At 36.3% G+C, this 22,692-nt stretch overlaps 1 protein-coding gene and 10 non-coding genes across 12 annotated transcripts; 4 read left to right on the forward strand and 7 right to left on the reverse strand.

The window, feature by feature from the left end:
• Positions 1-1,999: 1,999 nt before the first annotated feature.
• LOC108560110 lies at positions 2,000-3,560 on the reverse strand. 2 transcript variants are annotated; one of them, XM_017917562.1, is made up of 2 exons: positions 3,327-3,560; positions 2,000-3,253 (listed from the first exon to the last, which is right to left on the reverse strand). In XM_017917562.1, exons 1-2 carry the CDS (start codon positions 3,534-3,536, stop codon positions 2,312-2,314), a joined length of 1,152 nt encoding a protein of 383 aa, XP_017773051.1. In that variant the 5' UTR covers positions 3,537-3,560; the 3' UTR covers positions 2,000-2,311. The 2 variants fall into 2 exon arrangements, with proteins under 2 accessions (XP_017773051.1, XP_017773050.1); XM_017917561.1 differs by having other exon boundaries at positions 2,000-3,271.
• Positions 3,561-6,625: 3,065 nt separating this feature from the next.
• On the forward strand, positions 6,626-6,731 carry Trnay-gua. The gene is made up of 2 exons: positions 6,626-6,662; positions 6,696-6,731. It is a non-coding gene; the product is annotated as a tRNA-Tyr (tRNA).
• A 697-nt stretch (positions 6,732-7,428) lies between these two features.
• Trnay-gua lies at positions 7,429-7,534 on the reverse strand. The gene is made up of 2 exons: positions 7,498-7,534; positions 7,429-7,464 (listed from the first exon to the last, which is right to left on the reverse strand). It is a non-coding gene; the product is annotated as a tRNA-Tyr (tRNA).
• Positions 7,535-16,302: 8,768 nt separating this feature from the next.
• Trnam-cau lies at positions 16,303-16,374 on the forward strand. The gene has a single exon. It is a non-coding gene; the product is annotated as a tRNA-Met (tRNA).
• A 400-nt stretch (positions 16,375-16,774) lies between these two features.
• On the reverse strand, positions 16,775-16,846 carry Trnaw-cca. The gene has a single exon. It is a non-coding gene; the product is annotated as a tRNA-Trp (tRNA).
• A 2,080-nt stretch (positions 16,847-18,926) lies between these two features.
• Trnaw-cca lies at positions 18,927-18,998 on the forward strand. The gene has a single exon. It is a non-coding gene; the product is annotated as a tRNA-Trp (tRNA).
• A 389-nt stretch (positions 18,999-19,387) lies between these two features.
• Trnaw-cca lies at positions 19,388-19,459 on the forward strand. The gene has a single exon. It is a non-coding gene; the product is annotated as a tRNA-Trp (tRNA).
• A 446-nt stretch (positions 19,460-19,905) lies between these two features.
• On the reverse strand, positions 19,906-19,977 carry Trnam-cau. The gene has a single exon. It is a non-coding gene; the product is annotated as a tRNA-Met (tRNA).
• Positions 19,978-21,600: 1,623 nt separating this feature from the next.
• Positions 21,601-21,672, reverse strand: Trnaw-cca. Its single transcript has one exon. It is a non-coding gene; the product is annotated as a tRNA-Trp (tRNA).
• A 305-nt stretch (positions 21,673-21,977) lies between these two features.
• Positions 21,978-22,049, reverse strand: Trnaw-cca. The gene has a single exon. It is a non-coding gene; the product is annotated as a tRNA-Trp (tRNA).
• A 321-nt stretch (positions 22,050-22,370) lies between these two features.
• Trnaw-cca lies at positions 22,371-22,442 on the reverse strand. The gene has a single exon. It is a non-coding gene; the product is annotated as a tRNA-Trp (tRNA).
• Between the last annotated feature and the right edge of the window lie 250 nt (positions 22,443-22,692).

The following is a 22,692-nucleotide window of genomic DNA, read 5'->3' on the forward strand; positions in this document are numbered from 1 at the left end:
TTGCGATTTATCGTTTTTATTTTTGTGTCCAGTCTGAGTGTGTGTGTGCGAGCAGATTGTGGTCGGGCGTTATAAAAAATCGTTATCGCATTACCGGCTTGATTAATGGTGTATTGATTGGACTTGGAAAATTATTCACGACCCAAAGACTTTGTCTATGTGTATGCATACATATACGTATATATGTGTGTGTGTGTGTGTGTGTTGGTTCGCGCTTAGAAGTTTCGCCGTCGCCGTCTCATTATAATTACTCATTGCACTTGCCGATCGCAAATCTATTCGACTTATAACACTTCTCGTAGTACACTGCACGTACTCGCCCAAGGCGAAACGGTCGTTTGCGAAATGCCTCATTTTTCAATCGAAAAAGAAAGAAAAGAAAATTGAACAAACACAAAACTTGCTCTTTCTTCTGGTAAAATAAATATGCGTATCATATTTGGAAATATTACCTTTTGCAAATGCGAATGTACAGCGTACACGATGCTTTGTGTGCAAAGCGGGAATAATTTTACTTTTAAAAGTTCAATGAAGAAAATTGAAATTTGAACATTGCAAGAAGTTTCCTATAATAGAAATAAAAGTGTAATGCTTGTTAATAAATTGTTATTGGTAATGAGAATGCGATGACGTTGTATGAACTATGAAAGATATTTAAAGATTCGCATTAGAAATGTTGCACGAAGAAGAAGAAGACACCTATCCTATCCGCTTTGTTCTCCACCGATGGGAGGCCGTAAATATATGTGTGTGCTGTGCACTATTGTCTAGCCGTGTGGTAACGAGGAGAAAACGTACAATATGTATGCACACTCGTCTATTTATAATTTCGACTTGCTCGTTTTAGCGCGGGCGTAAATTGCCTTTTTCAACAGAGAACAACCGACGACTAAAAATAATAAGGAAGGAAGGAAATTAAGAGAAGATAGAGAAAATAACCGCAACCACATGTATTATTCCAAGAACAGTTTACAAACAAATAAACTAGAGATATATTTAAATTTCCAATCAACATTTATTATATATAATATACTTTGTACTATTTCGACTAGTTTTATTTAGAAAATAGAAGATTGCGTAAGTTAAAATATTAATATAATATGGATAGAAAAGTGTTTCGTTTGTAATTAATTATGGTTTGACTCAATCAATTACCACCGATTGATATACGTAAGAGCGGAGATATTGACCGGTCCAAAAGCAACAATGTGAGGTGTAATTATCTGTCCGGTGGTTGATTGGGAAACTTTACGCTTTGAGATTGGTTTTTATTTAATTATCGAAATCCGCGTACGTTTACGTGATTTATTATGAGTAGAGAAGTTAAGGAGTGAGATAAAACGGAATGCTGGAAGGAAGGGAAGGTAAGGAAAAACCGTAAACAGAAAGCGGATAGATAGATCCAATTTGTAGATTAATTTCGTTCGAAATTCCTCGCGTGGGTGCGGATTTTCGGCACCAAATACACACACACACACATATATATAACACGTTTGCTCGGTTCGGTTTCTGTTTCATCATCATTAAGAGACGCGCGTTAACGCGTCGAGATTTGTGTCTTTGCAGGATGGATGAATCGACGAATATATAATACATTTCGAATGGGTTGGATGCTTATCTGCATTGTTCTTGCTTCGTACCGTTTCGTGAGACGTTTATCGATATGATTAATGATGACCTCCACTTTTCGCCGACGAAATTCTGGAATCCAACTCAGTCTCTCTTTACCTTAATTAATAATTTCCTAATACCAATTAATTAAAAGGTAAAAAGTTAAAGATGACCACCATCACCACCAACAGATATGGTCCAATGAGTTGCCTCTGACCGCGCCACTACCGCCTGCTGCGATATTTATAGTTCTTCCACTGTTTGTGCGTTACGTATAAAAATAGGTGGATTTTAAATTTACGATTTAATTTCGAAAGGAGAAGAAAAAAAAAGACTATTTCTTTTTTATAATTACATTATATTCATTTCACTTCAAACTGAATCCATTACAAAATTTAAAAAAAGAAGAAGTAAAAAACACAGGACTCTTTCGTTTTGCATAAAGACAAATATGATTAATTGTAATTAAGTGTAATTCAATTTATATGCGTGCCGCCTCGTATTTGTATTTACTAATAAATAAATAATATATTTTATTTACAAAATAATGATCAACAAGTACTAAGGAAATTTTCTATTAATAAACCTTCTCGATTGAAAGATTTAAATCGTTCGTACAACAATATATATCCCCTGTTAATAACCGGCAATTATTCAAATTTCCGACAATAATTATATTGCTTCAGTTATCTGATCTGATTTATTTTTTAATCTGCATATCGTAGTGCAATAAATTATTGTCACTATTTCCATATTTCATACACTTTGCTGCGGATGTTGCGTCCTCGTAAGTCACGAATCCGATCATGTTTCCTTGTCTCGAAATCGATAATTTCGTTTGTAAGATGTTCCCGAACGCTCCGTACCTCTCCAGGATCGACGATTCCGTCTCCTCCGAATGCAAACAGAAGATCTGCACCGTTTTTAAATTCTCTTCTATCTTCGCTTTTCTGCTCCTGGTAACTCTATGCGTATTTTCAAAAGTATTGCTGACTTCCTTCAGCGTTCGCTTTTCCTCAACAGCTTTCTTCCTCGCATAAATCCTCTCCGATTGTCTGCTACGTTTCACGTCCGTTTCAACATCACTTTTATTTTCTCCAATTACCGTTTCTTTGGGCTTCATAGCGCGCTTCTTTCCTTTCGGGCAACTCGTTTTAGAACGCTTAGAAATTTCGTCTTTTGATGAATCACGTTGCAGAAGTAATTCGTGATCCTCGCTATCATAACAATTACTATTATTGTCTTTGCAAGAACCATTTTTCTGCTGATAAGAAGGTGTACCTTCTCGCAAAATCTTCTGCTCGAACTCTTCGAACAATTTTAAACCCCACACTCTGCCGTTTCCTCTTTTGTCATCTTCCTCCTTAACAACTTTATCTTTCGTTTTCCGCATTTTCGGATTAACCAATTTATTTTCTTTGTCCGAATCATCGTCGCGTTTTCTCACGATTTTCTTCGTTTTCGTACAATCGCAGCTACATTCGCGCGAATCGTTAAATTCTCTGAATGTATTTATAATTTCTCCTTCGTCAATGTCGCTTCCTGCACAGCTTCTGAAATAATTGCTAGAAACAGGATCAAGATCATCGAACTGTAAGTCTTCATCTGACAAAATTTCCCACGTGGTTGCTTCCCCACTGCACTGCTCAAATTTGAAAGTCTATTATTGACTGAGAAAAAATAAATGTATACAATGATATTAAACCAGCACTTACGATTCGTGTATCCGGTATTTCCGAATCTTCGGACGAAAATATCTTTTCGAACGTCTCGTCCTCCAAATCGCGCATATTGATGATTCCCTCGTCCTCGTCGGCGTCCTCTTTGCTCCACCAATCAATGTCCTCCACTTTCCGCTCGGATCCATGCGAATTTCCGATCAGTTCAATCTCCTCAAAGAAACTTTCGATACAGTGCAACTCCATATTTTGATTATCCTCCGCGTCGCAGCTCTTATCACTCAATGCAAATATCTTCGATGACAAATGCTTTAAATATATTTTTTACTCAGTTCGGCACGTTTACCTGCGCATCGTACCTCAATAAAATTTAATTGCTTTTTATGCCCTCCGAGAGAGATTTATAATATTATAAACTATTATAAACAAAAAATCTATAATAATTATGTACTTGAAGGAATGCTTGTTAAAAAATAAAATCCATATTTCAATGAATTAATATCAATTTATTACAAAAAATAATCGAGTATTGAACGAAACATTTTATTTATTCTACACACTACAAGAAAAATATGAATGAGCGTTTATTTTCGATTGTGAGTAATATTAATCGAACGGCCGCAATTATAATATTGTGTGGGAAAATCGCATTAATGAATGATTGCCGTGTACGAGAAACGCATAGGAGGAAACAGGTGAATGATATTTATGTCGCGTTTTATTTTTTTTTTATATATTTCGACCATGGAATCACGTTACAAACACGGTGTATTTCTCTTTATTGGAGGAAGTGCAACGTAATTGTCATCAGCGGGGGGAGGGTTATGAAGGGACAGGTGAACACCGCAATCCTGGAATTACAAACATGCAAACACAAACAGAGAAACACCATGTAATTATACATCAGAAGGAAAAAAAAACAACAAAAACAAATTGTCTCCGTTTTCTAAGTAATCAGTAAGATTTCGAAGAATATAAAGTTGGAGTTGGATTAGCCAATTATGCCAAAATGGAAATGAAGAGGAGAATTACCGATTCTCATGGCTATAAAGAAGAAGCGCGCGTTACGGTGCGACGAAGATGGAGGGAAGCCCTCTCTTGATTGGGTTTTGCGAAATAATTTATACGGCGGTAGGAAGTGAGCGCGCTTAATATTTATTGGTCAAATTAAAATGGGAATTGATGGACGCCGCGTGCGTAGGAATGTACACAATTAATAATTGACTGTGTAGACTTTAAAGCAGCAGAAGCAGCAAAACGAAACTCTTACCAGATATTATTACCACCACCACCACCACCACCACTAGATACTAATAGATATAGTAGAGTGGATGATGCAAAGGAAGGAAGATGGACGGCTTCCTCATACCTCATCTGTATACAACAATGTTAGCAACATTTTAACCTGCGCTGGCCGATGGGATTGGCGACTCTGACCCAACCCGATTTTCCTCTCTCCGTCGTCTTCCATTGATGAAACAACGTTACTTGTGTGTCTGTCTGTATGTCTGTGTGAATGCATCTTTTCAACTTGTACGACTTATTTTCATTCTTCTCTCGGTGGATATTCAAAGACGTGGCGAGGAATAAGGATAAATTCGCGAGTCGAAATATCACAACAATAATAATAATAACGATGGTGGCAATCAGCGTTGGCGTGCACTTTGAGTATAATATTCTCTCTCTCTCTCTCTCTCTCTGAGTCAAACCTCATTCACTTCGAGTCTTTATGTTGAAGCGAAACGAACGTTTGCTTAGATCTTTGACAAATGATTCTCGAATCCATGCAAATATCACGTTTCCCCGGCGACCGTTTCGCTAATTAAAGTCGAAGTTCGCTATTCGCTTAATCTGCTTCCAATCTATAATTGAGTCTCTCTCTCTCTCTCTCTCTCTCTGTCTCTCTCGGATTTATCAGCTTCCACGGTTTCATCGAAGAAATCCAACCTCTACATTTTTCAATGAGATTATATATACGTACACACTCAATATCTCAATATTCAAATACAAATTATTATGAAATGTTATTGTTCAAATAAGAAAAGTTAAATATCATCATGCAGTTCATGAATAAGACTTGTTCGAACAGTTTCATTCCTGTTTCTGGTGTGTCTGAACACAAGAACACCGGAGAAAACCTTTCCCAACATGCAACCACCGTCCGTCCATTCCGACCGGATTCGCAGGGTGAGCAGAACGAACGTAACAGGTATTTCGGCAATTGTTGTACACACAGAGTGAGCAAACGAGTTACGCAACGCAGGGTGGTTTGCTTGCTTTCATTATTATCGTTATTAGGATTTTTCACTCTTTCCAATTCCCATTGAATGCGGATTCCGGACACCCCTTTTTTTATTCTTGTTGCGCCGCTTACAAATACATTTTTTTTTTGTTGTCGTCGTCCTTTCTTTCTTTTTTTGCCGGTGCCCTTTTGTCTACCGGACCAGTATGCGAGCGTATCGGAGCGGAGGGCCAGATCTTGTTTGTTTTGAACTTTAATGCTGGTTTTACGACTCTCGGGTCCCATATAATTTTTATAATTGAAATTATTCTAATGAATACGCGCAAGGTGTACATGTCTCGTACCTCATACATACATATATAAGTACGTACGTACGTACACTTACACACAAGGTGTACGAGGATTTATTTCATTTTATTCGGATCGCATGCAAATCATCTCCGTGGATGCAAAGAGGAGGCCACAATAACCTGCTTTAAATACAATATAATGACGATAATAATAACAACGACAAGAAAACGATGAAAGAGGGAACAACAATGATGCCTTGTTGCATAGACAACGCGCGCATTATGGCGCTTTAAATATTCATATAAATTCGCTTTATATTCATTACGTTTTATTGCGACGCAATTGAATTTTGATGGTGCGCATACAATTAACGTTGTTTTCCACATGAAAACATTCTAATTACCGATGCAAATAAAACCATTGTCCAGAAATTTATTAATCATTTTTCTACTGTAATTAACGTTAAATTTCACTATAATTTATAAAATGTTTCTCAAATTTACAGTTTATTTTATAATGTTGATTAAATTATCTTTTAATTTAAACTCAAACTGAAAACAATCAATAATCATTTAAGTTACATTCGTAAAAATACTTTCTTTTAGAAAACTGAAACTTTAAGACATCACAACAGGCCATGAATTGTTTTACCTTGCACACAATAAAGTCTTTTGTTATTAATTAGCTTCGTTGTAATTCAATTATAATGTTTTATCTATATTAATAGATTCACAATGATTCAACTAAATTACAAATAAAGTGCAGAAATTGCTATAGGGAATGGGAGACATTAATATGTATACCTTCGATAGCTCAGTTGGTAGAGCGGTGGACTGTAGTTGATTTAAATCCTTAGGGAAGGATTGATAGATATCCATAGGTCACTGGTTCAAATCCGGTTCGAAGGATTCTTTTTTTTTTTTAATTTTCCAGCGAAAATTATTTTCGATTATGATATTTCGTATACGATTATAATCATTACAATGATTATTGTAGTTTGTTTGTTGTTGTTGTTGTTATGAAATGTGCGAGCGCGTTTACGGTCTGCTGCCTAAAGAACATGATTATAATAATAAATCCTGCAAGTCACTCGAATTGATAATTTATTAATGACATAAATAAATAAATATAGTATGCGCAATATATTTATATATACATATATATAGTGTATTATTAATGGAGACGATTTTGTTGTGCACTACATAGGTTAAGAAATTACTTAATAATAATAATCCAGTTTGCATCAAAGTATTCAAGTTTGTGGTGATTTGCTGATTGATTTTGATTTGAGGATCAAAACCGTATCGTTTTTATTAGTATTAACAGGACGTGCCATGAAGTTACACTTAAAAAAACTAAAAGCAATCAAGAAGTCAAATTATAAATCAATCATAACAGAACTTTTGTTTTAAATAAATCTAATTCCAAGAGATAAAACTCAAGTGCTTACGTTAAGTATTCTTTCAAGTGTTCCATTTATGATTATCTCTATTTACAATATTTAGTCTAAATAAACACGAAAACTTGCTTTGGACAATGTACATATAATAATTATTTTTTAATTAATATTTAATAATTGGAAAAGACAGAAAGTAGCAAAACGTTTCCTTCGAACCGGATTTGAACCAGTGACCTATGGATATCTATCAATCCTGCTTTAAGGATTTAAATCAACTACAGTCCACCGCTCTACCAACTGAGCTATCGAAGGTATATATATATATCTTAGACGAAAAACATTACATCAATTAACGAGAATTTTTAATTACGAAATCAACGTGTTTGTTCAAGTTATAATACCAGACTTAAGCGTAACGCAAAACAAGCAAAATACGTTTAATAGTTAGCAAGAGATGCGGTTTTATCGGATTCCAACACACACGCACGTATTCTTGGTGTTACCGAATTTGGCGCGCGAACATTATTACAAGCCAATAACAATAATAATAATAATATTGAAGTTTGTAATATTTTCTCGTCTTCCTTTTTGACAATTCGATCTTGGGGATTCTGTGGTGCGTGTGGTCCAGATAATAAGATTATATATGATTATTGCGTCAGGTGAATTGCTTAGATTGGTCAACCCCCCCACACGCACACTTGACAACTATAAAATTTAACTCCGATCATAATAAACTCGTTCTCTCTTCATCTCTTCCTTTACCTTCACTATACACAAACACACACACACACACACACCGTATTATGTTATATGCATGACCTGTCTTTCTCTCGCTGCATCTGTGTATATGTGTGTGTTTTATGTCTGGCAATTATTTAAATTAGATTACCTTTTTATTTCTATTAATTCATTCCACTCGTAAAGCGCAAGCAACCTTATGGGCCGCGATTTATCATAATACCGGGGTCTCTCTATTATTTCGGTAAATGTTAAACGCCGGCAATTATCTCTCCGCGGTGAATATAAATTGGGTTTTTATTTCTACGAACAGAAGACCAAAAAAAAAGAAAAGAAAAGAGTTCTGAAGTGAACTTATATTCACGTAACGCACGCACATACGAGCGACGCCTCTTCGCCTACTGCAGTAGACGCGGACAACAAAAGAAGCGATTTGTCACTGTGTACTGTAAATTATGCAGTCTCTCACTCCTCCACTATCGATCTCTTAATGCCAATGTCGATGTTGTTGATGATGAAAAAAGACTTTTGCAGAAATTGCAACATCTGTGCATTTCGTTTTGTTGTTTAGGGAAAAGCACTTGCAATTCATCATTGTTTGGTCCTGGTCGCGACCATCGAGAAAATCTGCAAAATATAAATTTCGTGTCCATTTTCTTCTTTTCTTCATTAATTAAATCAACGAAGAGGAGAAGCTGAAAATAAAACGACAACAAGAAATAAACAAAATTGCACTAACGGTAAAAAGTTTAAAGTTGAGAAATGCCACGTCGCGCTCCTCTTTTTCCATGTTTTATTACATATATTTTTTTTATTTTTTATTTTCAATGCACTTTAATAAACGTCACGCTCACGTCTTCGGCTTTAAGCAAATACTGCGCGAAGGAGACGAAAAATACGGGAAAAATGCAGGACAAGAAAAGAGAGAGAAAAAATAATTCACGAACTGAATATAAATAATGTTAAATTGGCGCGTCAAACTTTTGACATCGCACGTCTTGCAAAGTTTGTTTATTTCTTATTTCGGGTTGAGACGCTGCGGCCCCACGCACTTCAAACTCGCGTTTCCGTCAACTTGTCCGACGCGGAATTCGTTTACCGAAATACTCACGTACATTCGTTATTAGCTGGTCCAGATTAAAATCTCGACGACTTGAATTGATGAAGGGTTTTATTCTCCTCCTCCTCCTCCTCTTAATTCTGCGGGAAGAGTTAGACTCTCAGACTTCCGGTGGGGACGGCTGGCTTTATGACTTACTCGAGCGGAAGTGACTCCTGTACGTCACCTGGATAAGCAATCATAAACGTCACGTTCATTCATTCATTAGCCCAATTTCCATGCCTTCAATCTCGAATCTCCTGTGTTGTTTGTTGGTTCGTTCATTTGTTGATTCTTTCGTTCGCTCATTGGGAGCAGCAGCGAGTGGCATGAAAGAATCGAATAATGAAAGAACCAACCAACCAACCAACAACCACCGCCTTTCTTTCTTTCTTTCGGGTGCATTCCCACGATTTACACGAGATAGCCGCGTTTTCAAATGCAAAACAGTTTGCCTTCGTTTCGAACCTTTATTATTATATTTTTCTCAGTCGCCCTGAGACATTTTTATACATTGTTGCAATACAATATATATTTTTTAATATACATGTTACATTATTCCAATCGACGAGCATACATTTTCATAGTTTTCATGAGAAATTATCAGCGAGAAGACCTAAATTTGCACATTTTTTCTATAGAAATATATCTATATTCATAAATATTTTCATAATAATGTTCAAGATTCATTACAGGAAAATAGAAAACTCCACAATTCTGACAGTAGACCCTTTAATTTGAATTAAAAATAAAATATCATTTGTTTGTTTTTTACTTTTCTTTTGTTTCGAGGGTGGCTGTGGAATTCGGATTGTCGCGACGTCTGCACTATGAGACGACGGCTTTCTATTTTGCATTATTTTATACATTTTATACTTTTGCGAGCGCTCGAAAAGTGGGTCAACGCCCACGACTCTCGAGGAAAGATGGCACATCTCGCAGGTTACAACTTACGATGTGTTTGTGTGTTACAACTTCAACGATGGTATGCATACATGAGCATTCGGTATGCGGGCGGAATGCATGCAAGTCCGCATGTTTTGCAACGAATGCGGAGATTCCTACATTCAGATTCATCTAGAAATCGAACATTTAAAAATAAGATAAATTTTCACTTAATTTGTCTTGATTATTCTGCAATGTTTTTTTTTGTTAATGGATTGACAGTTTGTTTGAGCGAAATTGAATTAAAGCGAGTGAGTGTGCTAATTGAGAAGTATGCATGTATATATACTTAATGGGCGCAAATGCAATAGTGCAATGGTAATTACATTATTGTTATGATTCATACTGAAAATATGACTTTGAGAGAACGATTTAATATATAAATAAATAAACGTGGTGGATTTGCGGTTCACGATTTTCTCGGTGCGATTTTGATTGAGAGACTGAATGAATGAAACAGAGAAAGATACGAAATTGCTCTTTTCACCTTCTGCAAATTGGGAATGACACCACTCGGCTAAGGACAAGCCAATCATGTGAGCAAGCGTTTTAATCGAATTACGTGAGAGCCGTAATCAATTTTTCGTTCATTTCATTTCATTTAAATGCTATTTTCGAGCTGCACATTTGATTGACGATTTGATAGGCATAACGCGGATTCCGTCAAAGGAATGAGGTAAGTTTGTAATTCAACTTATGATTAATAATCAATTAGGTTTCTGATATGGAAATGAAACTGGAGAGACCCTCGAGAGTTACACGATTCTAATATCATGAGAAAAGAGGAAAAAAAAGTGCGCGAAAGGGATACAAAATCGTTTGGGTGGCAAGGCTACAACGATACAATTTGTTTGCTCGTGTTTATTTCATTTCATTTTCCGCAAATAATCGACGGCGTTCGCGGCGGCGCGCGCGAAAGATTCCAATCGGAGTTGGGAGTCTTTTAAAGTTCAAAGTTTTATTTATCGTTGCGCCAGTGCACATTTTGATGTCTATTCGATTGTGTCTGCGTGGGAGCTTTTTCATATTACGAACAAAGAAGGAACATAACAAAAAAAATAGCAGAATATGGACATGTATGCAAACAACTAAACTAAACATGGAAGCAAATATTCTGACTAATCTAACGCGCGCATAAAATCTTATTGGAATTCGAACTACTTTTATTTACAGCAAATTATTTACATTTCATCCCTGATTTTATCGCTGTAAATCGCCATATCTTATTTATTATTGAACCGGACCTAATAGCAGTTTCATCGATAGATTAATATTTTTAAACAGAAAAATAAAAAATGTTTGCTCAACTTTGACAGCTTATAACAGAATATTGGCATTAGAATTAGAATTAATATTTTTTGGTAATTTGCCGACACTCGCTGAAAATGCAAATTACTTCATTTTCTATTTTGTTATTCTCTTAATAAAAACGATTACGCAAGAGGGAAAAACTAATAAAACAAAAAAATAAACCAAACTAAAGCAGTAGAGTAGAGTACGAGTAGATAAGTGAGTATAGCTCTTAACAGAATGTAGATTCTATTAGGTCACGATTTCCGAGCTTAATAACCGACCGAAAACAATAAATAATAAAGAAATTAGTCAACGATCTCGTGTATTTGCTGCCTCTCGACTTTGCTCTCTAACTCTCGGCTCTTTGTTCTTTCTACATATTCTTCGGAGCACTTCTTTTTTTTTCTTTCTATATCTATATCTCTTCCTCTCTCTTTCGTTTCCTCTCCTCTGTTAAATTTATTATCCGGAGTCGTGCAATTAACATTTCGTACGCGCGCACAAAGAGAGAAAGATAGTAGAGTAGATGAGACGGGTAATAACAAATTTATCGACGAGATTGAGATACATGACTGGAAATTGGTCTAGTACGTCCCATTGGCAAACGATATACAAAAAAAAACTGTAGAGTCGAATATATATATATATATATGTATGTTTTTTTCTATGCTCGTTTATTTTTCTGCACGCGCAGTATTTTCAAGCGTAAAATTGAAAGTAGTATTTCTTAATCGTTCTATGAACGATATAAATTTTCTCGTTTAAAATGCACCCACACACGCTGTACGAGCGCCAGTTAAATAGATATCTCCACTACATACACACAGACACACACACACATGGATCACTTCTTTTCCATTCCTCCGCCAAAGTTTCTCCAGATCCCAATCCTCGTTCTCCTCCCTCGATCGACTTTTCATTGTGTCTTTATACCGTGCGCTCACTCTTATAAAACAATACTAGCTGCTGCTGCTGCTTCTGATCATATGGTATAGGCAAATATCGAGAAACGAAACGATAGAATAATTTATAACATTTTATTTGTATATGGAAATGATCTTGATAAGAGGTCCCCGCAACCAAAACGAAATTGGTATAACCCATTGATAGAGCAACAATAACAGCATGCATGCATGTAACGTGTGTAACAGATTCGGAGCCATTGTTTCGTGCACTTTCGAAGTGTTATTACTTAACAAATTAACTTCCAAAACGTTGCCCAACCGCGCCGATCCGATCTTTCTTTTATCGCGGCGGCGGGCCCGCGCTACGCATGCACGGTCAGCTCAGCGGATCAGCTCTTACCTCAGTCAGCAGAGCCATGCGATTCCAGGAAGAAAAACTGGGCAAGGAAAAATCGCTCCTTGCCCCAGAACTACTCGGAATCGAAACCCACGGACGAGACCGTGATTCACACACACACACACACACAAGTTACCATGGTTACCATGGTTGTTGGCAAGGTTCGCGAGATCCAATTTGTTGATACCCTGGCGACTAGGAGCAATATATAGGTAATAACCAGTGGCGTAACAACAGCTTTGTTAATTATTGGCACTTGAAAACTAAGACTGAATGACCCTGCCTGCACCACTATTTAGAACATAATCCAGATGTCTCTGAAATAAGTTTCCGATATGTATGTATGTATATTTGTGTTTTCAGTATCTGTAAATATTTAGAACCACTCGAGATTCGAATCATTCTTCAAGAAACAAACAAAAATCTATAGAATTCAAGTTAGTTTTCGTGTGAAGCTCGAACGAAGATGTAGTTAATTGCAAACATGTAAGTTATTTTTTTTTTTTAATTTTACATTGAATTCAGCGATAGGAAATGTTAGCTTTATTTAGTGCAAAATTCGTCACGGTTCACCGGTCACCTGTCAATTATTATATAAATGTACTAAGTTTGCACGTAAACATTTAAAATACGTTACGTTAAGTGTATTGTTGTTCGCTGATAATAATGCATATTGTAATAATATAATAATAATAATAATATGGCATGTTTGTCACGTGCAAACATATTATATTTCGATATGTATATAAATCGCTTCGGTTTCGGACCAAATAGTTTCTATTTAGATTGCATCGTTATCTGCCTACTTCGAACGAATTACACGCTTCTCTTATCTTAACATTTGCCTTAAACTGGACCATACTTGTCGGTTTCTTTTTTGGCTTCGCTTCAATAAAGCGTTTTCGTATGCAAATCGGCAAAATAAAAAAAAAAAGTAAATAACGAAACGAGACAAAAGCGAGAGATGAAACGAACGTTTCTCATTATTATTATTATTGTTTCATTTGATAAAGCGACGCGATAGTGGCTAAACGGGCAAACTTGAACTACGGAATTGATCTCTTCACGTTTTTCGCCCGTTCTTCTCTCATCCAGATCGCCTCGCATATCTCTCTAATAAACCAGACACGAGCGGCATAAAATATGACCCAAATCCGAAGAAACATGAAACGTATCCGTCCGTCCGTCGCTCTCGTACAAAGACCACGAAGAAGTGGTGGTAATCTAAAAGAGACACTTTACAGGAGAATAATGAACCTATCCGTGGTTTACAGTTAAAAGCACATATTTTACTTTTATAATAATAATAATACTGCACTGCACACTCTCCACTGAGCTGAATTATTATACAAGAAAACACTCAATTAAAAAATAGATAAATAAGTTAACGCATCCGAATTAAAAGAAGCGGAGATTACGCTCCTTTATTTTGCGTTTAAATCAAAATTAAACTTGATTTACTGCCTTTAAACACACACGCTTATAAATCTGAATAAACATTTTCCGTTTCTCGCTCTTTTCGTTTTCATCCAACTAATTTATTTATCCATTTATTATTTCGGTGCGAGCTAAACTTTTCAGCGATCCCAAATCGTTATTATGATTTACTACCACTTCCTTACTACCACTTAATTATTTTGATTTGAAACCCGTATTTTCCAACCAGCAAACATTTCAATCATACATAAATACATATTATAATAAGATTAATTTAGATTAATTCCCACAACTCTCAACAGTTCTTTAATAATTGATAATTTTTAACTTCGTTGTGATTGTGTTCGCAATCACCGCATCGAGCGAAAAGAAAGAGCGACTTTACTGTTCTTATTGTCAAGAGTTTTAAGAGAGAAAGGATTGTACAAAAGAGTTTACAATGGAATTGTGAACGTGATTTGTGACAAGATCGAGAAGAAAATGAACTGGTAATGGGCCATCAAATGCACGCACGACGACTACATAATTGTTAAGTTACAGCTTCATCTGTCTTTCTCTTACACGCGCGCACGCACGCTCTTCAACATTTGTACGGATGTTGGAAACAGAGAGAAAGAAGCACTAACTAGAATCCCAAAATTTACGATCGGTTTGACCCCCGCGACTTTTGAATCATTTTCGTTTTCTCGGATCCTTCTCTCCTTCTTCATCATCATCATCATCTTCATTGTCGTCTTTATTCATTGCTCAGGTGAATACAATTGTTTGTTGTTGACCTGAGTGTTCAAATCGAAAGAACAAATAAGAAAGAGGGAGAGAGAGAGAGATTAAAAGTACCGGCGTTAATTATTGACAAGGAAAACGTTAAATGAAATGTTAAGAGTTGAAAACTTATTAGCCGCACGTGTCGTCCACCCACTTTCATTAGCATCCAACAAAAGAATACATTAGAAGAGCGACGAGCACAGGCGACGCAACGCTGAAAAATTATTGCCGTTTGTACGGTGGGGTTAAGGAAAATTAATTGCTTACAACGAATCTCGGATTTGAATTTCCGAAGCCCACGCCACGAGTCGCAGACACCCAGATCCTATTTTTTTTATTCATTTGTTTATTTGTGTTTTGTTGTCGTTTTTTTTTGTTTGTTTTCGTTTCTGGTTAGCTTGTCAGTGTTTCCTTGATATTTTCAAGAATCTACAACATCGTCGTCGTCCGATTTTATCGATTCGTGTTAAAACACTCCAATAAATTACTTTCCTTTCGTGCCGCGAAACTGCTTTTAGTCAAAATGCAAATGCTACACATTTATAGATTTTTAATAGTCAAATATAGTCAAACTGAAATTCAGTTAATTCTAGTTAGTCATTAGATTAAGAGTGAATTATATAAATTGGTATTGCATAAATGCAGTTGGCACGGCCCAATCCATCATGTGTCGCAAAAAGCTGACCAACTTGGTTGGTTCGGTAATCAATTTCAGTTTTGAATACAGCTCTAATTAATCGCACCGCGCGAGTTTTCGTATTGTGCACGACCGCGATTGCCACATTAAGCATTTATATTATATACCAACAAAAAAAGGACGAATTGTGATTATTGCTATTATTATTGTTGTTGTTGCTGTTGTTGTTATGATATGTGTCTGAGAAAGAGCAAAGTTTCTTTCGATGTGCGTTCTTTGATGTCTGTGGCATTTGTAAGTTTATTGGCGCGTGAGGAAACATTCGATGGGTTCATTAAATACTTTTCCTTCTTCGCCTGAGAACCCGAAAGAAACGAAACGAGGAGAGGAACATCATTTTTGTTTCAATCTTTCATTTCGTTTCTTGTGGAATTCACCGAGTTGAAGGTGAAGAGTGGAGATGGAGGTGGAGTATGAGAAGAAGAAAGAGGAAGAGAAATACTATTATAATGTATGCTAGTGGATCGAATAAATAACTAATTCCGTCGATTGACAGTTCTGATTAGGCACAATACGATTTTAAACCTCGCACGAAGTGGTTGAGGAGATACAGAGAGAGAGAGAAATAAAAGGTGCTCGCATTCCGGATTTAACTATAACGTTTTTTTTTTTGCCATCTGAAATTTAAACCTGATTCTTAATGGAATCTTCAAATGTATCCGGAATTTCCAGCAGAAATAAGGACAGGTAAGATTATTAACATTTAGTTTTTGAGACTCTGTGCCTAATCTATTAAATCAATCAAACGTCGTTAATTTTATTTTAGGGATGAACGTAATTCATGGGGGTAGTTTTTTCAAGAGCAGAGTGGCGCAGTGGAAGCGTGCTGGGCCCATAACCCAGAGGTCCGTGGATCGAAACCATGCTCTGCTAAAATCTTTTAGTCCTTTGGATAAAATAAGAAATGTTATGGGTAATTTAATAACAATATGGTTTTAGGTAACTTTGATCTATTTTTTAAAATTTGAATTTCGATGAGCGTGTGTTTGCTACTAAGTTCTATGAAAAATAAAACAATCGTGTAACATCTGATGAAGGTCTGGCGCCTACAACTTTTACTCTGCGCAACAGAGCTGCAATAAACTAAATAAATGCTACGGTTATTGAACGGTTATTGCCAAAGCTCCACCGATGGAACGGTTAATAATAATAATAATAATTCCGCGCACAATTAGCCACATAATTTATATTGGACCATTTATTAATACGATTCGTTTGTTGTAGCAGCAGCAACAGCAATTAGATCGATTTAATCAAAAGTAATTGTGTTGATTGACCCCGACGTGATTTGAACACGCAACCTTCTGATCTGGAGTCAGACGCGCTACCGTTGCGCCACGGAGTCCTGGTGGAGGCCTTCCCCGACGGCCACGATCAAATCCACCGGAAATGTAAAACCAACCTGTCCAAAGCAACACAATGGGTAAAACTTCCTGAGAGCGCATCCACAAAAGAAGAGAAGAGAAAAAAAAAACAGGTAGCAAACACCATAATGTTCTAAATCAGGTGACACAATATTTAGTGAATGTCGGAGAAACAGTTTTTCACATGAAATCCGATCCGCGATCCTCCCGGATGCTCATCTCTCCGAGTTCCCAAACGATGAGGGTGCATGATGCCCTTCTCCAGAGAACCAACAAAAAAATCTGTCCCCATAACCAAATGAGATTATTTCCTCTTCCACTTAACAAAAATCTTGTAGCGAGTGTTTACTGAAATAAATCCGTAACCTTAATAATTGTCTGACATTCCAAATAGATAATTGTGGGAACAAAACGAAGCCGTACTCGGTAATTAATTGAAGCGTAATTTCGGTGTCGCAAGAGAAGAGAGATTTATTGGTGAAAGAGAGTTGAAATGAAAAAAAAACAAAAATGACAAGTTTTTGGCGTATACGACGTGCGTATACACTGGCAGCAATAATCTAAATTGGGATCTGGGACTAATTGAAATGTTACTTTAAACGGATCGTAATTTTATCGGGACAAAAATTAATTACGCTTCGGTCTCGTTGCGTCTCGGTCGACCGTCGAAGGCGCCTCCGGCTTATTTACTTACCGCACTTTGTTTTATCGTTCATTCCGTGCTGGGAAAATGAAGACATGCAGAAAAACCACAATGAAACAATTAAGATGTGATTTGTGCTACATCCACATAGCTCTTTACAATATATATTTTTGTATAGAAAATTTAAATTCATAGTTCTTGCATCTAAATGAACGGTGTCGTGTCAACCACCTGTTTGTCAGTTTTTTGGTTGGTGTCGATTGACCATTGATTGAATGAAGAGAGAAGAAATGCGCGGGTGGTGAACCCGACCACCCATAAAATAAGTAGAGGAATATCGTCGCAATGCGATGCGTTTCAATGATTGGATAATTTACGGCGCCGTAAACGAACATTACCGGTTTACGGTGGACTATGCATGCGTGCTGCATCCATCCTCCACCTCCTCCTAGCCGAAGACACCGCACCATCGCGCATCCGTCGAGGATGGAGAGGACGAAGAAAGACATCTTCGACGTTCGATGCTCAGGATCAGAGTGTGTACTTGTATGTGTGTGTGTATATATACCCACGTAAATTCCATGGTGGGTGTTTATTGTGTGTGTGTGTGTATTAAACAAATCGAAGTGTAAACGTGTGGGCTACACCTGTCTCTCTGTGTATTGCCCGGATCTCATCTCGCAACCTCTTCTCCAGACCAGTCCAGAAGGGAGAGTGCATTGGCCTCTCTCCTCCGCAACGGCACAGTCCGTCGTCGTCTTTCTCTCGCTCTCTCGTTGTAATCATATAAGTCGGTCCTTCTTCCGTGGCACTGCATATGGTTCATATAGTCCACATCCAGTCGCATCGCTAGGATAGACCGACCGACGAAGACCACTTCTCATGTCCCATCTACTTACATTGCTAATTATTATATCGCCGCCCGCTGTCAGGTTCATGGTTACTACAGTAACATAGAACGTCGAGGATAATAGATAACAGCAAAACATGCCGTGTTAACGTCTTCCACCACCTCCACCTACCCCGTCTTCTCCATCTTCTTCCTCCTTATTCTTACTACTATCACTACTACTGCTGGCTGCTGTCTCCACTACTACTTCTACTACTACTACTTATTCTTCCAATACTGACTCGTCTTTGTTTCTACACATGAAGACATTATATACATATATGCATTCATTCGCATAGCCCACGGACATCTCTTACCTTAACTTAAATACACTCACACTTGTTCTCTTCACTTACTTTTTATTGCATGTTAATCATTAATAAATTTTTAAAAAACAAAACAATTAATTAACATTTACTAATAAATAGTGAATATATAGAGATTCATGAAATATGTAAAATTATTATCAATAATTATGATACTAATTGAATTAAAGTGCTGTGTTTGTTAAGAATTAAATTATTTTATCGACTCCGTGGCGCAACGGTAGCGCGTCTGACTCCAGATCAGAAGGTTGCGTGTTCAAATCACGTCGGGGTCATACAACTTTTGGAATTAACATCTCTAACTTTAATTATCAAAACGCAATCAAAGTCCAATTAAATTAGTTGCTTTGAGAATATTCAAATTGTTGAAATGACGAGAATTTTTGAAGCTCGTATTTGTATCATTTATATAAATAACATGTGCAGTAGTTGAAAGTTGATCATGCAATTTAAATTTTATAAAAATAATCTTATTTTCGGATATTTTTAAGTCGTATATTTTAATTTCTCAATTATAATCATTTTACAACTAGCAATCACGTGAATAGTTCAATACATCACTTTTGATAAATATTATTGATGATATTTGCAAACATTAATACAGTTCAAATGACAGTTAAATGTCAGGTAATACCAACTTTGGTGTTTAAAAGTTAACTTTGTCGACTCCGTGGCGCAACGGTAGCGCGTCTGACTCCAGATCAGAAGGTTGCGTGTTCAAATCACGTCGGGGTCATATCAACATTTTAAATATTCTTCACCCATTCAGCATTGATTCAATGCAATATAACAAAAGTTGAAACCTGCACTGGGACAGTTTTAGCAGAGCATTTTTTTCTATCCACGGACCTCTTATGCTTCCACTGCGCCCTTTGCTCCTTAAAAAGAATTTTTTTTCACAAAAAAATGTTCAATAACTTTATCTCGAGTGGTAAAAGTTTAAAATAGATACGAATAAAATGTATTTATATAACTGTATCGGAAGTTGGCAATATTACAAAAAATTTGAAAGCAAAGGTTGCGTATTCAAATCACGTCGGGGTCATAACAACCTTTGAAGAGTTCAACCCATAGCAATTACAAACCGATCAATTATTTCAAAGAACGACGTTTTTTTATTTACAGGCGAATTGATATTTCCTTTTGATTATTAAAATGTTACCTAATCTGATGATTTGGTCATAGCAGAGCATGGTTTCGATCCACGGACCTCTGGGTTATGGGCCCAGCACGCTTCCACTGCGCCACTCTGCTCTTGTTATCAATATAATCTTAGTATAAGATTATAATGACTTGAAAGAAAAAAAATCTAAAACTAAAAATTCAAACTAATAAAATGTATCAACTTTAATTAAAATTGCTGTCCCGGATGAAGAATTTAATCCTTAATCTCTGAACGCAGGTTCTAATGGTATTACGATCAGATATGTACAATACACGAGTAATAGTAATGTTGAACGAACTGAAAACGATTAAACAACTACTGCCTCTAGTATTTTCACTTTTGATTAATAACAGAGTCGACGGGTAATGATTAATATATATTTTATATACGTGTGTGTGTGTATGTGTGCGAGTTGCGTCACGCATTTGGTCGAAGAAAGAGAAGGATTGTCGCGGTGAGCACTAATGGTCAAAGCTACTCGAGTTACGAGACGAACGCATGTACCAAGGCAGGCAGCGAAGAAAAACAGATTCCAATCTTTAATTAATCATTTAACACTTCTTTTTTACGTGCAGAGCAGATAGAAGAAAGGTGAAGAGAGATTTGGAGCGATATTTTTCGTTTGTCCGATGGAAGAAGCACGATTATTTAATGTACTGTACTGATGTCCATCTAGATGCTAACAAGGAACCGTACTATTATAGTAAACGTGTGTATGCAGACTTCGAAGATTCATTTGCAAATATTACTTTTTTGTTGTTGTTGCTGGTGCTGCTGCTGAAGGAATTGTGTGTGTGTGTGAGTGTATGAGCGCGCGCTTGTTGCACCTGAAGATCATGCTCGGATAATTGATGGTGGACCGTTACACCATTATGTTCTAACGTCTATAATTATAATAATGTAATGGTATTCATTTTTGCTTAATTGTTTTTGCGGTTTCAATCAAGTCGACACCTCAGTCGAGTCACGTTTTTCATGTACTTTACATAAGAATTTGCGAGCTCGGGTTCTTCGCAATTATCGTCGCTACTACTGACTACTGCTACACACACCACCGCACTACAAACTACTTACAAATCGTTTGGTTCGAACATGCGTCCGTCCGTCCGTCCGCTCTCATCGAGCAAAACAAAAATATAATAGAACGAGATCGATACTGTATAGTAATGTTTGAAGTTGAGATCCGACCGCAAAGTGGATGGACGTATAAAGAGAGAGGAAGAGCCGGGCTTTATGAATACGATTATTACAGCGTGCGCTGTGTGGTGTTGTGTGTGTTCTCTCGCGTGGGAAGCAAATGATTCATATAATGAATAAAACATTTCAAAATATTTTCCCCATTTGCATTTCTTATACAGCACTCGCACCATTTAGCCTAAGACCCGTGCCACATAAATAACGCGCATCCACGAGCCATTCAGATTAATTAAGAAGGAAAATCGCGAAACATAAACTTGCAAGCAGTAAAAACGTTTCTTTTTTTGTATTTACTTCCAAGTCAGAAGGTTACGAACTACATATTGAGGCTAGATAAGCATATTATAGTTAGGATTTTATTTTCGTCTCTCCAGCCAAAACCATAAACCTATATGGTTTCAAATTATCTGGAACTTATATCGAAAACTCAAAAGTTACTATAATTACAAGTTTTGCCATTAACTTCAATTAAAAACGATTTGGTTTTTCGTAGTCATAAACTAAAAGTTGTATGATGACCCCGACGTGATTTGAACACGCAACCTTCTGATCTGGAGTCAGACGCGCTACCGTTGCGCCACGGAGTCGACAAATTTAACTTTTTTGACAACTTTTGACGTCTAAATGTCAAATAAATGCAGTCAAACTTCAAAAATACTTTAAAAAATATTAAAAATTTTAGAAAACTAATCAAGGAAGTAAAATTAAAGTAATTGTGAAAATTTATAATGCTTTCTTTACTAAAATGTTATTTATACAAGAAGGAGCATCAACGATTCCACTTACATTCTCGTCATTTCAATAATTTGAACATTCTCAATGTAGCTATTTTAATAGTGTGTTGATTGTTTTTTTTTAATTAGTTTTAGAGCTGTTTCTTCTAAAAGTTGTATGACCCCGACGTGATTTGAACACGCAACCTTCTGATCTGGAGTCAGACGCGCTACCGTTGCGCCACGGAGTCTATAAAGTTAACTTTTTGACAACTTTTGACGTCAAAATGTCAAATACATGCAATCAAAGTTCAAAAATCCTTTAAAAAATATTCAAAATTTTAGAAAACTAATCAAGGCAGTAAAAAGGAGTAAAATTAAAGTAATTGTGAAAATGTATAATACTTTCTTTACTAAAATGATATTATTCAAGTTACAAAAAGGAGCATCAACAATCCAACTTACTTTCTCGTCATTTCAATAATTTGGATATTCTCAATGTAGCTAAATTAATTGGGTGTTGATTGTTTTTTTTTTAATTAGTTTTAGAGCTGTTACTTCTAAAAGTTGTATGACCCCGACGTGATTTGAACACGCAACCTTCTGATCTGGAGTCAGACGCGCTACCGTTGCGCCACGGAGTCTATAAAGTTAACTTTTTGACAACTTTTGACGTCAAAATGTCAAATAAATGCAATCAAAGTTCAAAAATCCTTTAAAAAATATTCCAAATTTTAGAAAACTAATCAAGGCAGTAAAAAGGAGTAAAATTAAAGTAATTGTGAAAATTTATAATACTTTCTTTACTAAAATATTGTTTATTGAAGTTATACAAAAAGGAGCATCAACGAATCTATTTACTATCTCGTCATTTCAACAATTTGAATATTCTCA

This window comes from Nicrophorus vespilloides, unplaced genomic scaffold (genome assembly GCF_001412225.1).
Source record: "Nicrophorus vespilloides isolate i.1.1-1 unplaced genomic scaffold, Nicve_v1.0, whole genome shotgun sequence".
In the NCBI taxonomy this organism is placed as follows: domain Eukaryota; kingdom Metazoa; phylum Arthropoda; class Insecta; order Coleoptera; family Silphidae; genus Nicrophorus; species Nicrophorus vespilloides.

What these genes read in the sequence shown, in the direction of transcription:
- LOC108560110 (XM_017917561.1), bottom strand. Translation starts at nt 3,536, where the DNA reads ATGGAGTTGCACTGTATCGAAAGTTTCTTTGAGGAGATTGAACTGATC. An exon ending in AAATACCGGATACACGAATC is followed by an intron (nt 3,272 to 3,326) that starts GTAAGTGCTGGT and finishes AGTCAATAATAG; the next exon opens with ACTTTCAAATTTGAGCAGTG.